We start from the raw sequence: 13568 nt of genomic DNA, 5'->3' as shown, positions 1-13568 counted from the left end.
CCCTTACCTTTGTCCCTAGATTTACGCCTGCGAGAAGGAGACGTAAATCTACGCGCGCCAGCAGACTGTTGGCGCGCCGTCTTCCGACCCGGGGGCTGGTCTGGAGGCCTGGACTATGCCCCCGGTCCCGCCCCCGAAACACAGCGTCATCCGGTCCCGCCCCCGACACGCCCCCTTCAAAAAACCCCGGGACCTACGCGCGTCCCGGGGCTCTGCATGCGCCGGCGGCCTATGCAAAATAGGCACGCCGGCGCGCAAGGCCCTGCTCGCGTAAATCCGGGCGGATTTACGCGAGCAGGGCTTTTAAAATCCGCCCGATTAGGTACTAGTAGTCTATGGGTACATGATCAATCAAACTGATTTGACAGGTGAGATAAGGATGACAGCATTACTTTGCATTGTCTTTATTAAATTGCATCTGCCGTCTGGATGCATAGTTTCCTAGTCTCACAAGGTCTTTCTGCAGTTCCTCACAATCTGCTGCTGTTTTATTGATTCGAAACAATTTTGTGTCATCTGTGAATTTGTGTCACTTCACATGCTGCTTCTTTTTCCAGATCATTTATGAAAATTGATCATTTAGTCCTTCTCTCTGTTTCCTGTCTTTTATTCAGTTACCAATCCATAACAGGACATTGCTTTGTATCACATGACCTCCCAACTTCCTAAGGAGTTTCTTATGAGGCCTTTGTCTGGTTCCCAACCTAGGGTCCATGGACCCTAGAGGTCCATGAGCCCATCACATGGGGTCCACCAGAAAGAAGGTATCCAAAGTACAACTGCTGAGAAACAAAGTAGGCTGATCTCAACTCTGAGGAGTTCTGTTCTAAGGCTGCTGCTGCCTGATCCAATCCGAAGAGAGGAAGATCCCAATCTCAGGAAGCCCAAACCAGTGTGGAGAGGAGGCAGGGAAGAGTACGTTTTAACTGTCACCAAGAGAAGCCTGAAGGTATGTCAAAAGGAAGATATATGCTGCCACCAACACCTTCTATAGCTGCTGTGCCACAAGACCAGAGGTGGCAGCAAGCAGGGTAATAAGCCAAAGGAGTATTTCTGACAACTGCTACATGTGCTCTGGCTGTCCTGCTGGCTTGACAGTGAGGGAGCAAAGCTGCACTAAGGGAGTAGTAATGTTGTGATAATAGGGGGTGGAAGAAAGGAGGCAGGTAAGGGGCTGTAAGGGGAAGAGGAGAAGAGGCAAGGCACTTAGGTAAGGGCCATAAGGAAAACGAAGCAGAGAAGGAGGGAAGGCACTTTGGAAGGGATTGTGGGAGTGGTGGTGGACCCTTGGCCCAAGGTGGGGTTGATGCTACCCGTAGGGCAAGCCCCAAGGGTCCCCACCGTCGGGAGGTGGAGCAGACCGGGTGGCAGAGGCTGACTGGAGCTTCACCAATACCAGCCTTTGTTCCCCACAGGTTGAGCCCTTGGGTGCCGGGGCCGGCTGGTCTTAGGCAGGCCTCCGTTAGATGAATCCCAGTAGATGTTCAGAGCAGGCAGCCAGGAACCAGCAGAGATATCGGAGGGACCTAGGCAGGTCCAGATGAGGCAGGAGGCCAGAGGCCCGGGCGGCAAGGACGTACCCGAGTGCAAGGATAGGTGACGCCCGGGCAGAAGAAGACCGAAGCCTAACAGGGCCAAGTCCAGAAGCGAGGTCAGGAAAAGGCTGGAGTCGGGGCAGGCAGCAGTGCTAGGCAAGGTACAGCGGAGCAAAGGGTCAAAGCCAGAAATCAGTCCTGAGTATGGTCCAACGAAGCAAGGGTCAAAGCCAGTAATCAATCCTGAGCGTAGTTCAACAAAGCAAGGGTCAAAGCCAGTATTCAGTCCTGAGTGTGGTCCAATGAAGCAAGGGTCAAAGCCAGTAATCAGTCCTGAGCATGGTCCAATGAAGCAAGGGCCAAAGCCTATAATCAGTCCAAGGCAAAGGCTAGGTAGGAACCAGGAACAGAGTCAGGAACAGGAACCAAGAACAAAGTCAGGAACAGGAACGAGCAGCAAAGCACGCGACTAGCATGGAGACCTGTTGCCAAGGCAAGGAATGAGTAGCGGGCCCTGCCTTAAGTAGTGAGGCTCGATGATGTCATCATCCGGGGCCGCGGGTTAGTTTCCTTTAAGGGCCAATGAGATGCATATGCACGTGCACCTAGGAGAAGGCAGGATGCTGGATGGCAGCGTCTCCCCGCGGCACACGTGGGGAGATGAGCCGGAGGGGTCCACGGAGCAGCCGGGAGCATCCGAGAAGGCAGCGGGAGCGCAGATGGCTGCCCACCACCACCAGTGAGGACGGGCCTGGTCCGGGAGCCGGGCGCTGGAGGTGAGTAGGCCATGTTGCAGGCCTGCCGCAGCCGGGACATGCAACAAGTGGCGCACTCAGAAAAGGACAACCCACACTAGGAACCCTCCTCAGTATACAAATTTACATCTAATCAACCATCATAATAGGCATTACCGATATAAAACCTTTATTGCCTTATCCTTAATCATATGGCTTCATCTGGCAATGTCCAAGAATATTTCATTTTTTAAATTTTTGTTATATATTGCCAGTAAAATTACTTATCTTAACAATTCAGCTTTTGCTGTCATCCCGTGAACAATTTTGGATTTATTTTCTCAACACTGTAACACCATATGGATTGAATTTGGATACAGAATGATACTCAATTACCTGTTTTAATTTTCATTTTAAATACTACACATTGCATTGTGCTATATAACCCTCTTGAGTTAGGTTTACTTCCAGCTTTGAACTGGCACCAAAATGATACCAGATGCTCGCATTTGAAAGGTGAGTGATTGCTTTGTAAGTTCTGAGGCACGAGGATACTAACATAGCTCATTTTACATTTTTGTTTTATATTTTAGACTAAAGAATTCATGTATATGCAAAGAATTCACATATACGCAACATTGTCCTGATGGCCCCCTGATGCAGAAAACAATTTCAAAATGTGGACCGTAAAAATAGGATAACAGCAAAAGCTGAATTGTTAAGATATTTTACTTGCAATATATTAAAAAAATTTAGAAATAAAGAAAATATTCTTGGGCATTGCCAGATGAAGCTATATGATTAAGGATAAGGCAATGAAGTGTTTATACTGGTAGTGCCTTTTATGCTAGAACATAGAAGCATGACAGCAGAAAAAGACTGTATGGCCCATCTAGTCTGCTCATCTGTCCAATTAATTTAGCATTATAATTCTCATCACTTCCTTGGAGATCCCTGTATTAATCCCATGCTTTCTTGAATTCAGATCAACAGATGTAACTTTGTATACTGAGAAGGGTTCCTAATGTGGGTTGTTATTTCCTTCCCTTGCTTGACTTTGACACCACTGTATTGTTTTGGGCACTCAGAAAAAGACCATGGAGGAAGGGGTGACAAGAGGGAAAGCACTGGGGAAGGGACCAAATGAGTAAGAGGTCAGAAGGAAAGGCATTGGTGAAGTGGCCATGGGTAGCAGAGCTGGAAGAGAGGCCCTCGGGAAGGAGAGAGAACAGAATTGCGAGTACTCGGGAAGGGGTCACAGTGGGAGGGCAGGAGGGACAGAACCAGAGAAGGGGCTGCAGGGGGGAAATGCAGGAGAGAAAACACTAAGGAAGAAGCTGTGGGTGAAGGAAACCAGAGCAGTAGGGAAAGTACAGCTTGGAGAAGAGACGGCTGAGGGGGGATATGATAGAGGTGTTTAAAATCATGAGAGGTCTAGAACGGGTAGATGTGAATCGGTTATTTACTCTTTCGGATAGTAGAAAGACTAGGGGACACTCCATGAAGTTAGCATGGGGCACATTTAAAACTAATCGGAGAAAGTTCTTTTTTACTCAACGCACAATTAAACTGGAATTTGTTACCAGAGGATGTGGTTAGTGCAGTTAGTATAGCTGTGTTTAAAAAAGGATTGGATAAGTTCTTGGAGGAGAAGTCCATTACCTGCTATTAAGTTCACTTAGAGAATAGCCACTGCCATTAGCAATGGTTACATGGAATAGACTTAGTTTTTGGGTACTTGCCAGGTTCTTATGGCCTGGATTGGCCACTGTTGGAAACAGGATGCTGGGCTTGATGGACCCTTGGTCTGACCCAGTATGGCATTTTCTTATGTTCTTATGTTCTTATCAGAAACCATTCCTTACAGAATATTATGGAGGGAATTTTCAAAGGAAAATGTAAATATGACATATTATCGTAGCAATTTCCAACAGCCCATTTACCCATGTAAAGTGCACTTTTTGCAGGTAAATAACCTTTGAAAATTGCTTCGATAGTATGTTACATTTACATGTATATTTTCCTTTGAAAATTACCCTGTAAGTTTTATATATTACATATGGTTCTGGAGTGCATATTGTTATTAAATGAATCCTTTTTTGTATGGCATTTAACCGCATGTAAAGCATGTGCCACAAGATTTTTGGAGTTTGAAAAGGGTCCATCCTCCCCAAAAAGTTGGGAACATGTGTACTATATATCAACCAGCTCACCTTATCACATATTTACACTTTCATAAAAATCTGGTATATTGTTTATTTCTCAGTTCTTATAATACGCACATTAGATCTGGCCAGAGTGGTTTACAATTAATGCACAATAAAATACATTTGAAATAAAAAATACCAAAACATTAAAAACTCCCAAATCTTTTGGTAAGGCAAGACTTCCCTTTGTAAAAACCACATTGCCTCTCCCTCAGTAAACATGTCTAACTATGTGGTCAATTAATTCTGTTTTTAAGGATAGCTTCTACCATTGTGTCCGGCACTGGCATTAAGCTCACCGGTCTACAGTTCCCCAGATTACCCTTTGAGCCTTTTTTAAAAGCTGGCATCACAATGGCCATCCTTCAGTCTTCAGGTATGGTGATTGTTTTAAATCAGGGTTTCCCAAACTTTTCACCAATGTGACCCTGTTTTAGCACTTGAAACTTCACAGGACTCCAGATGACCAAAACAACAATCACTCTCCCTTACTGCATTCCAGTTGATCCTCTCTCTCAACTTCCACCCTCTCTAATCAGTCTTCTCTCTCAACCTCCACCCCCTCTAAAGGACATCCTCCCCTCCAGCGGACGCCCTCTCACCTTCTGCCCCTTTAGCTGATCCCTTCTTACATCTCCCAGATGCTCTCACCTACCCAGCGCATTGCTTCACTCTGATCCCCACTAGCCTTTTTCATATCCCTCTAGTTGATCCTCTCTTATTCCAAGCCCTCTGTCATGCCTCCCTCTCACCCTATTCCTCAACCTCCATTCCTATCTCACTCTCATCCTCCTTCCTCTCTCATACATCCCTCCATCTGATTACCTTTTACCCCAAGCTCCTCTTACATCCCCCAGTTGAGCTCCTCAAAATCAATCCCTCTCCAGTTGATCCAACCCTCAAACCTCTCCTGTATCTGCGCCCTTGCTTCAAACAACCCCTTCTCCAAGCATCCCTCTGGCCAAGGACAGTGACAACATTCTCCTTTGGGCCCATGGCCAAAAGTGGATGACAACTGGTGGGGAGAGACAGAAGTTGATAACAGAGGCAACATTTTTCTCTTGAGTAAGTTCAGTGTTAGGTGAGGAGAGAGGAACAGTGCAATCTCCAAGGGCCCCTGCACATACAGCTCACCCCTCCCCTCCCTTCATGACTGGTCCCAACAAGACAGTGATCTGCAAACAGCAACAGCTTTAGTAATGAAAAATCCAAACGGGCTTGTGAGCCAATGCAAGCTCACAGGCCCTGCAACAGCCCTAAACCCTCCTCATGAAGGGCTTACCATTACCACATAAATTCATACAAGGGCAGGGCCACTGCAGGGCCTATGAACTGGCTCACAGGTCCCATGCTAACTTATACTACTAATGCTGATGCCAGTTGAGGCACTTGGGACCTCAGATGAAGGTTTTGTGAATTCACAGTTTGGTAGCCCTTTTTTAAATGATAGCTTATAGAGCACGAGAAAAAGGTCTGCAATTTCTTAAGAACATAAGAACATGCCATACTGGGTCAGACCAAGGGTCCATCAAGCCCAGCATCCTGTTCCCAACAGTGGCCAATCCTGGCCATAAGAACCTGGCAAGTACCCAAAAACTAAGTCTATTCCGTGTTACTGTTGCTAGTAAAAGCAGTGGCTATTTTCTAAGTCAACTTAATTAATAGCAGGTAATGGACTTCTCCTCCAAGAACTTATCCAATCCTTTTTTAAACACAGCTATACTAACTGCACTAACCACATCCTCTGGCAACAAATTCCAGAGTTTAATTGTGCATTGAGTAAAAAAGAACTTTCTCCGATTAGTTTTAAATGTGCCACATGCTAACTTCATGGAGTGCCCCCTAGTCTTTCTATTATACGAAAGAGTAAATAACCGATTCACATCTACCCGTTCTAGACCTCTCATGATTTTAAACACCTCTATCATATCCCCCCTCAGCCGTCTCTTCTCCAAGCTGAAAAGTCCTAACCTCTTTAGTCTTTCCTCATAGGGGAGCTGTTCCATTCCCCTTATCATTTTGGTAGCCCTTCCCTGTACCTTCTCCATCGTAATTATATCTTTTTTGAGATGCGGCAACCAGAATTGTACACAGTATTCAAGGTGCGGTCTCACTATGGAGCGATACAGAGGCATTATGACATTTTCCATTTTATTCATCATTCCCTTTCTAATAATTCCCAACATTCCATTTGCTTTTTTGACTGCCGCAGCACACTGAACCGATGATTTCAATGTGTTATCCACTATGACGCCTAGATCTCTTTCTTGGGTTGTAGCACCTAATATGGAACCTAACATTGTGTAACTATAGCATGGGTTATTTTTCCCTATATACATCACCTTGCACTTATCCACATTAAATTTCATCTGCCACTTTGATGCCCAATTTTCCAGTCTCACAAGGTCTTCCTGCAATTTATCACAATCTGCTTGTGATTTAACTACTCTGAACAATTTTGTGTCATCTGCAAATTTGATTATCTCACTTGTCGTATTTCTTTCCAGATCATTTATAAATATATTGAAAAGTAAGGGTCCCAATACAGATCCCTGAGGCACTCCACTGCCCACTCTGGGATTAATACTATCCAGTCCCTCCTTGAAAAAGGAAAAAGTATGCACTTATCACACCAATGCCTCATTATTTAAAAGTTTCCTTCTTTGTGGTCAGTTTTCTACTGTTTGGGGTAGATTTTCAAACCCTGGTGCGCGTAAACACTGGGATTTACGCAAGTGGGCGGGCCTGATGTGCGCTGGGCCAATTTTCAAACGGCCCGGCCACATGCGAAAACCCCAGGAGGCGTGTAAGTCCCGGGGCAGGGCTAGAGGCGCCCAGCACCGTGGCCATTTGCCGTGGTGCCAGCACGCGCAACTTGCTCCTGCTCCTTGGCAGGAGCAAAAGGTAAAATAGAAAAGTTTGGGCGAGTTAGGATAGGGATAGGGGGAGGGCAGGATAGGGGAAGAGAGAAGGAGATTAGACTAGGGGAATGGGAAGTTCCCTTCCAGTCCGCTCCTTAATTGCACACTCATGTTATAAAATTGCGTCCATGTGTGCACGCCGGGTAGCGTGCGCACATGGACGCACACGCGTAAGTTTTGAAAATCTACCCTTTAATGTTTATTCAGACTTCACTAGCTTAAAATAGTATAACTATTCAAAAAGAAATTTCTTTCAAAAACTTAAAAATAGTATGAACACTAGACAGAAAAAGTAGATTGGTCAGGTTCTGATAGTTCTGTCTCCCAAATTATATTTCAAAAGTTAACACTCCTGCTTAAATCTTGACTGGCACACATATTCACAACAAATAAAATAAAATTACATACCTGTAATTAAGTATCTTTGGAAGAAGGTCTTACTACCGTGCATTTCAAAATCGAAGTGGTCTAAAAGTTGTCTGAAAAACTTCTCCTGGAAATCAAGTTCTTTGATTGTTTTATCTGTTTCTGTCTCCTCATATGCTGCTATTTCCTCATCTGCTGCTGTCTCCTCATCCACATCGTCATCCAATGTCAATGTCTCTTTATCTGTCATAAAATGAGACAGCACTAAGACCTGTATATCAGTAGCTGCTTTGATCCTGCAAAGAGTCAGCAAGTTTGCTATCACTCACAACAGTGCATCATCCAATCCACTATGGGTTTCTATATCAAAGTATATACCGTAATTCAGGATGCACAGCAGACTAGTGAGATGTCGCCATAACCATGATGAATAGAGCAGGGCATTTCCTAACTCAGAGATGTCTGGTGATGTGTCCACGTAACATTGGATGAAGAGTCTCTAGACCCAGAATGGGCTTTCAGACAAAAGTTAATTTTGTACTATGCATCCCAAACCATGGTTATTTTCTAAATTGTGTGACCTAACAATATTCATTAAAACCTATATAAGCTTGGTAATGCCTGTCAGACCCATGATGTTTTGGTGATGCAACGTCTCACCTGCATTGCAATGGTGATGCATTGCCAGACCCACTATGACTTGTTGAAACATGAATAAACCCAAGGAGGCCAATGTACTAAGGTGCACCAAAGTTCACAAACATGTTAACATATAATAAATCAGCAATAATGCATGTGATTATATTTACAAAATTCTGAATGGATTATTTACAGTCTTATATAACAAAAGAATATAAGAACATAAGATTTGCCATACTGGGTCAGACCAAGGGTCCATCAAGCCTAGTATCCTGTTTCCAACAATGGCCAATCCAAGTCAAAAGTACCTGGCAAGTACCCAAACATTAGATAGATCACAAGCTACTATTGCTTATTAATTACCGTCATAGCAGTTTATGGATTTATCCTTTAAGAACTTATCCAAAACTTTTCTAAACCCAGTTACACTAACTGCTGTAACCACATCCTTTGGCAATGAATTCTAAACATTAGATAGATCACAAGCTACTATTGCTTATTAATTACCATCATAGCAGTCTATGGATTTATCCTCTAGGAACTTATCCAAACCTTTTTTAAACCTAGTTACACTAACTGCTGTAACGACATCCTCCGGCAATGAATTCCAGAGCTTAACTATGTGCTGAGTGAAAAAGAATTTTCTTTGATTTGTTTTAAATGAGCTACTTGCTAACTTCATGGAGTGCCCCCTGGTCCATCTATTATATGAGAGAGTAAATAACTGATTTACATTAACTTGTTCATGATTCTGTAGACTTCTCTCATATCACCCCTCAGTCGTCTCTTCTCCAAACTGAACAGCCCTAATTTCTTTAGCCTTTCCTCATAGGGCAGCCAATCCATGCTCCTTATCATTTTGGCCTTAGTATACATTATTTAGCTATCAGTGCAAAATCTATGCAGCACAACATATGAATTATGCAATTCAGCTTATTCCATATGTTCGATTGCTAAATAACTTGTGTTAAAATGTGTGAATGTCAATGCAAAACTGTCATCACAAGAAACTATACCTAAGAGGGGAGTAGGTTAGATTTTTTCTTATAATGGGGAGGTTAATACAAGAAATTTAACAAGCAATATTTACTTCCAAACTAATTTGCATGCAATTACCAAGGGTAGTTATTGTGCATTAATTAACATGCAATAATGACACATTTTATCACAGCTTAGTACATTGCCTCAAGATCTGAAGATGCTTTCAGATTTGTGGTAGAATAAAATAACTTCTACAACCCCCTGGTAGCACAGTGAAAGGCTCCCAAATCCCTGATGTTATGGTAAAGAGTTTTCAAACCCTTACTAGATTATTTCAGGACCTAACATTTGATTTGGATGAGGATCAGGGTTTTTTCAGTGGCTGTGCCATTATGGAACAGCCTAGCCTTGCTCTTGGTATTAGATTGGAGTAAAATTATCTGCATTTTCACAAGGGGAAGACCTGGTTATTCCCTGCAAAGTATGGCATTAGCAGGTAAGCACTGGGACATGGCCCTGGGAAGTCTGGGGCATGGTCTTATGTGAGTTTTCGGGGAGGGTTTTAAGTATGAGGGGAGATCTGGGTTTCATGTCTGATATTTTCTTGGGTGCCCTAATGGATTCGAGGGGTGGGGGTGATTAGTGGTTGATGCTGCTGGTGTTTGCTGATTTAGCTGGCTTTGTTTGTAATTGTATTAAGAACATAAAAAGTTGCCATACTGGATCAGACCGAAGGTCCATTAAGCCCAGCATCCTGTTTCCAACAGTGGCCAAACCAGGCTACAAGTTCCTGGCAAATACCCAAACATTAAATAGATCCCATGCTACTAATACTGGTAATAAACAGTAGCTGTTCCCTAAGTCCAACATGATTAATAGCAGTTTATAGACTTTCCCACAAAGAACTTATCCAAACCTTTTTTTAAACCCAGCTACACTAACTGCCCTAACCTATATTTTCTGGCAACAAATTCCAGAGCTTATTTGAGCTTAATTTTCTATTTGTTGTAAATGTGCTACTTGCTAATTTCATGGAGCACCCCCTAGTCTTTCTATTATCTGAAAGAGTAAATAACCGATTCATATTTACCCATTCTAGTCCTTTCATGATTTTATAGACATCTATCATTTCCCCCCTCAGCCTTCTCTTTTCCAAGCTGAACAGCCCCAACCTATTTAGCTTTTCCTCATTGGGGAGCCATTCCATGCCCTTTATCATTTTGGTTACCCTTATCTGTACCTTCTCCAGTGCTACTATATCCTTTTTGAGGTGCGGCGGCCAGAATTGCACATAGTATTCAAGATGCAGTCTCACCATGGAGATTGAGATTTAACTACTCTGAATAATTTCATGTCATCTGCAAATTTGATCTCCTCATTCGCCATACCCCTTTCCATATCTTTTATAAATACATTAAACAGCACTGGTCCAAGTACAGATCCCTGAGCACTCCACTGTTTACCTTTTTCCACTGAGAAACCTAACCATTTAATCCTACTCTCTGTTTCCTGACTTTTAACCAGTTTGCAATCCACAAAAGGACATCATCTCCTATCCCATGACTTTTTAGTTTTCTTAGAAGCCTCTCATGAGGACCTTTGTCAAACATCTGCTGAAAATCCAAATACACTACATCTACCAGATCACTTTCATCTGCATGTTTGGTAACCCCTTCAAAAAAATGTTTCAGATTTGTAAGGCAAGACTTCCCTTAGGTAAATCCATGCTGGCTGCATCCCAATAAACCATGTCTATCTGTGATTTTCTTCTTTAGAATAGTTTCCTAGATTTTTTCTGGCAGTGAGATCCAGCTCACAGAGCTACAGTTTCCTGGATTACCCCGTAGCCTTTTTAAATATTGGGGTTACATTGGTCACCCTTCAGTCTTCAGCTACAACAGATTATTTTAATGATACATTACAAATTACTAGTAATAGGTCTGAAATTTCATTTTTCCTAGGATGCATACCATCCGGTCCAGGAGATTTGCTACTCTTCATTTTGTCAATCTGGCCTAATCCATCTTCCAGGTTCACTGTGATTTGGTTCACTTCATCCGAATTATCACACTTGAAAGCCATCTCCAAATGTTTTTCAAGGCTGATGATTCACTTGAACTGAACCAACACTGTTTTCAACTTTCCACTATTTAGCCATGAATTTCACCTTGGGTGGTCTAATACTGGCTGGGGCAGTGGTTAATAAATTTGTTTAAATAAATGATGATAGGTCTCCCGACCAATGGTCCTATGACAACTGGCTCCAAGTCACATGGTATGATGGAGGCAGGAAATACTGGCAAGCGCAGTCAAATATCTGGGAGTATGATGCTGGCAGCTAGACCAAAAGAAATAAGGAGGGAATAATAACTCCTGACATGAACAAGTTTGGTTGCCTGTGGCAGGAGTTGCCATCCCCTCCCTATGTCTGTTTAGTCTAGCTGCCAGCATCACACTCCCACATATTTGACTGCTCATGCCAGTATTTCTTGCCTCCATCATATCATGTGACTGGTATTAACAAGAACTGCTAGACCTGTGGGTTTTAAACAATAAGCTGTTAGACCCAGAAAGCTCCTGTGAGAGATATAATGGCAACCTGTCAAAACCATTTAGGGTTTGCACTGGGTTGCCAGATGGTAGCTGTGGTGGTTTTTGTAGGGGAGGGATTGAGGATGGGCTGCCAGATCCACTATTATAATGAAGGCCTGTTAGAACCCTGAAGGTTTTATCATGGATTGCCACTTGCACAGCCCATAGCCATTTTATGACGGTACATAGTAAAGGGTTGAGAAACCCAGAGGGATTTTTGAACCATGCCTCCAGGGCCGTTGAGCATAGTGATGGGATATCAGGTTGAGGGCTCTGCTATGCCATTTTAACAAAAGATACTCAGGTTCAGCATGCTTTGAGACTAGACCCTGGACTAGAGAGTTGATGATTTGACCATGAGCCACTAAGTGTGGCCCACCCCCAACCCCAAGCTATTAAGGTGTGTGAGTGCTGGGGGAGGAACCCCTCTTCTCCCCAACCCGAAGCTTGATAGTCATGGCACCCTGATCCTCAGTAGTGACCCAACTCCTCCATCTTCTTCAGGCCCAGGCTACCTGCCGGCCAGACAGTCTCCGCGCCGGGCGGGGTCCTCCTCTCCAGGAGGCAGCGGACGAGAAAGAGCAGCAGCAGTAGTAAGGATCTCGCCACTCTCATCCCTCTCGCCGCCCGGCCCAGGCTGAGCGGCTCCAGGTGTCCCTCCTTCCGTGACCGCCTCGCATTACTCCGCCGCGCCCCTCCTCCACTCTCAACCCGGCTCCGCCCCCTTCACCAGCGGCCGTTAAGAGTCGCCAGGCCTGGCTGAGGGACGATCACGCGCCCGGCATCTGTCGCAGAGAACTCGCGCATGCGCGAGCTCAAGGGCAGGCACTCGAGTGCCCTAGGATAATTAGTTGGGTGCTAGGCGCAAGGCATGCGGTGCTGCAGTTTGAGAGGAAAAGAGAAGGGTAATAGGTTTCAAGGCACTGATTATTATCATCGTCATTATTATTCGTCTAGAGGAGCTGCTGCTTATAAAGGGAAAAACATTTTGGTGTTTCCGTCAGAATTATTTTTAGAAGTATAGGATGCAGAAGTTCACACGAAAAAGAAAATAGCAATCCGAACCTTGTTTTCCAAATATTAATACTAATTTGAGGTTCTTTGTAACTCTAAATAAAAAAAAATGGGTTTTTATCTTTCCCAAAGTCTCAGTATATTGCAATGTGAATGCGTTTTATTAAAATCTCCTCTCTCCCACATAGATTCTTTCAAAATTAGGACCGTGTAGATAATTAACTTCAAAACACTTTTTTCCGTTATAAAGCAGCACCTATTTATTTTGACTGGCAAAATTTGGTTTCACTGATATGTTTTGGAAATAAAAAATATATATATTTTTTTTTTTAGCAAACATTAGGTGGTGCGGCTAGGGGTTCCCTTGCTAATGGGAAGAACAATTTTCAAAGCAGTTTACACCGGTAAATAATGATTTATGTTATGTGTGTTAATTGACTGTCTGAAAATTGCCCTCCTTCAACACATCTAAAAAGTAAGTGTGATGGTCCATAACGTGTTTAGTTTTAGTAGGATTTAGAGGAGGTGACCCCAGGGGCAAGACTAGATTTATAATGTGGGTGCTCATAGGCAGCAGGG

General features: G+C 43.6%; 1 protein-coding gene across 8 annotated transcripts in view; it reads right to left on the bottom strand.

The window, feature by feature from the left end:
• DPP7 (dipeptidyl peptidase 7) overlaps positions 1 to 12712 on the bottom strand; it is a 213262-nt gene extending 200550 nt beyond the window's left edge. For all 8 annotated transcript variants that reach the window (XR_003858160.1, XR_003858161.1, XM_029612202.1 and 5 more), the window contains exons 1-2: positions 12491 to 12712; positions 7806 to 8006 (exon numbers count right to left, since the gene is read on the bottom strand). Coding sequence is in view for 6 of the 8 variants with exons in the window: in XM_029612202.1 (XP_029468062.1) it covers positions 7806 to 8006; positions 12491 to 12590 (301 nt within the window). In the remaining 2 variants the exon portion in view is untranslated. The remainder of the gene's footprint in view (positions 1 to 7805; positions 8007 to 12490) is intronic.
• Between the last annotated feature and the right edge of the window lie 856 nt (positions 12713 to 13568).

Source organism: Rhinatrema bivittatum, chromosome 8 (assembly GCF_901001135.1).
Source record: "Rhinatrema bivittatum chromosome 8, aRhiBiv1.1, whole genome shotgun sequence".
Classification (NCBI taxonomy): domain Eukaryota; kingdom Metazoa; phylum Chordata; class Amphibia; order Gymnophiona; family Rhinatrematidae; genus Rhinatrema; species Rhinatrema bivittatum.
This window is presented reverse-complemented; position numbering and strand designations above follow the sequence as displayed.